The 1,967-nt window shown below is 52.4% G+C and overlaps 1 protein-coding gene across 3 annotated transcripts in view; it reads left to right on the forward strand.

Annotated features, from left to right (window-relative positions):
• Window positions 1-1,967, forward strand: part of LOC105551600 (leukocyte-associated immunoglobulin-like receptor 1) — an 11,970-nt gene that overhangs the window by 5,935 nt on the left and 4,068 nt on the right. The window contains exons 4-5 of one of the 3 annotated variants that reach the window (XM_011996907.1): window positions 11-61; window positions 1,504-1,668. The exons of 1 other annotated variant lie outside the window; for it this stretch is intronic. In XM_011996907.1, the coding sequence (XP_011852297.1) occupies window positions 11-61; window positions 1,504-1,547 (95 nt within the window). In that variant the 3' untranslated portion in view covers window positions 1,548-1,668. Of the gene's footprint in view, window positions 1-10; window positions 62-1,503; window positions 1,669-1,967 lie in introns of those variants that run through there. One more of the 3 variants, XM_011996905.1, reaches the window with a different exon arrangement.

The raw sequence follows: 1,967 nt of genomic DNA on the forward strand, positions 1-1,967 counted from the left end.
CTGTTCACAGAAACCTCTGGAGACACGGACTCCCCCGTCACAGAGCCCGACTCCTCAGCTGGTCAGTAGCAGGGTCCTCAGCCGGAAGGGATTGCAGTGGGATCTGTGCTGGGGACGCAGCTCCGAGTCCAGCCCTCGGCCCTGGGCTTGGAGTCAAGGTCTAGGGAGGCCACGGGAAGGAACTGACACCCGCCTGGCTCTGGGAGGTGGCTAATGCTCCTAGAGACCATAGCAACAATGGTACCGTGATTGCAACCTCGTTCCATGCCAGGAACTGTGGAAAACACTTAGTGCACGGGGGAGGTACTAGTCTGGTTCTCTAACTCCTCCTCCTCTGTAATACGCAAAACATAAACTAAAGTTTCTTGCTTAAAGTCACAAAGCTATGAAGGGGCAGGGGCAGGGGCAGGGGCAGGGGCCACCCACCCGGGCAGCCCCACCCCAGACTTTCAGCCTCTCCCGAGCTCCACGCTGCCCCCTTGTGGGCGTGGCCTCACCATTCACCCCGCTCTGCACCTGATGGAGGGACTTAGAACTCACCTCCAACCTGGGACACCCAAAGAGGGACGGTGATGCTCCTATTGGCTCTCTGATCTCCGGGGGAGGCCTGAACAGTGGAGTAAGGTCCCGTAAGAGGAGGGTGCCACAGGGAGGGGACGTAGCCTGTGAATGGTGACCAGGATGAAGCCATGAGGCTTCCCTTCCATCTGGCTCTGCCCTGGACTCTGTGATGGGAGAGAAGCTGCCCCTGGCTCTGGCCCTGGACTCTGTGTGATGGAAGTGAAGCTGCCCCAAGTCCCTGGGTCTCAAGTTGTCCATCTCCTCCTGTGATCTGTGCCCAGAACCTCCCAGGGGAGGACACGGGGTCATAAGACATCTGCGGACCCTTCCCCACCTGTGTTCTCATCACCAGAGTGGTCGTCCTTGGTCACCCAGTGACGGCCTGTGAGGCTCGGGCTGTGAGCTCAGACAGGCGGGACCAGGGGCTGAAGCCACATGGGGAGGTGGGAGGAGCCATGCTGTGCTCCATCCGGACCCCCTCAGAGGCTCCTGGGCTGCCTGAGCGGGACCGGATGTGCTTCTGAGTCCAGCTGACCTGGTTCAAGTCCTGTGTCTGGTTTTTATTAGCCTTCTGTCTGCGGGAATATCTACCCTCTCTTTCTCTCTCTCTCTCCCTCTCCTTCCCTCTCTCCTCTCTCACCTTTCATGCAGTGACATATAAAGGTTATGAGGACAGACCCTCCTGTAGCCAGATTGCTGGGTTCATGGTTCAAATCCCGGTGGTTCTGCCACTCCCCGGCTCTATGCCTGATGGTGACTCACCCAAACCTCCTGTGTCCCAAATTCCTCATGTGAAACATAGGCAGTAAAATAACTGTCCTGGTAGAATCGTTTAGGGGAGACTTGAGTTCAGGTAGACACGGCGCTGACATCAGTGCTGATTAGAAAACCCCAAAGGAGGGATGCTGCTATTAATACTGAGGAAGTATTTTGTCCCCACAGGGACTGTGACAGGCACTGAAGGCTCCGGATTTGACGCATCGTGAATGAGGAGAAATAGCCTCCAGTCTTGTGAACTTCAATGGGGAGAAATAATTAGAATGAGCATTAGAAATGCACAGATTCCCATACATGCATATACAAATAAAAAGATATGATTTGCCATGGAGAATTTCAGATCTATCATTTCAATTACATTAAACATGTTCACATCATATATTACACATATAAGGAACATAATTATATAATAAAATATGTTAACGTATCACCACATATCACTATAATGTATACTATATTATATGAAAGATATTATATTTACAATATATAGTGTAATAACTTGCGGGTGTTATAATTTTTTTTTTTTTTGAGACGGAGTCTTGCTGTGTCACCCAGGCTGGAGTGCAGTGGTGCGATCTCGGCTCACTGCAAGCTCCGCCTCCCGGGTTCACGCCATTCTCCTGCCTCAG

The sequence above is a fragment of the Mandrillus leucophaeus genome, unplaced genomic scaffold (genome assembly GCF_000951045.1).
Source record: "Mandrillus leucophaeus isolate KB7577 unplaced genomic scaffold, Mleu.le_1.0 Scaffold53, whole genome shotgun sequence".
In the NCBI taxonomy this organism is placed as follows: domain Eukaryota; kingdom Metazoa; phylum Chordata; class Mammalia; order Primates; family Cercopithecidae; genus Mandrillus; species Mandrillus leucophaeus.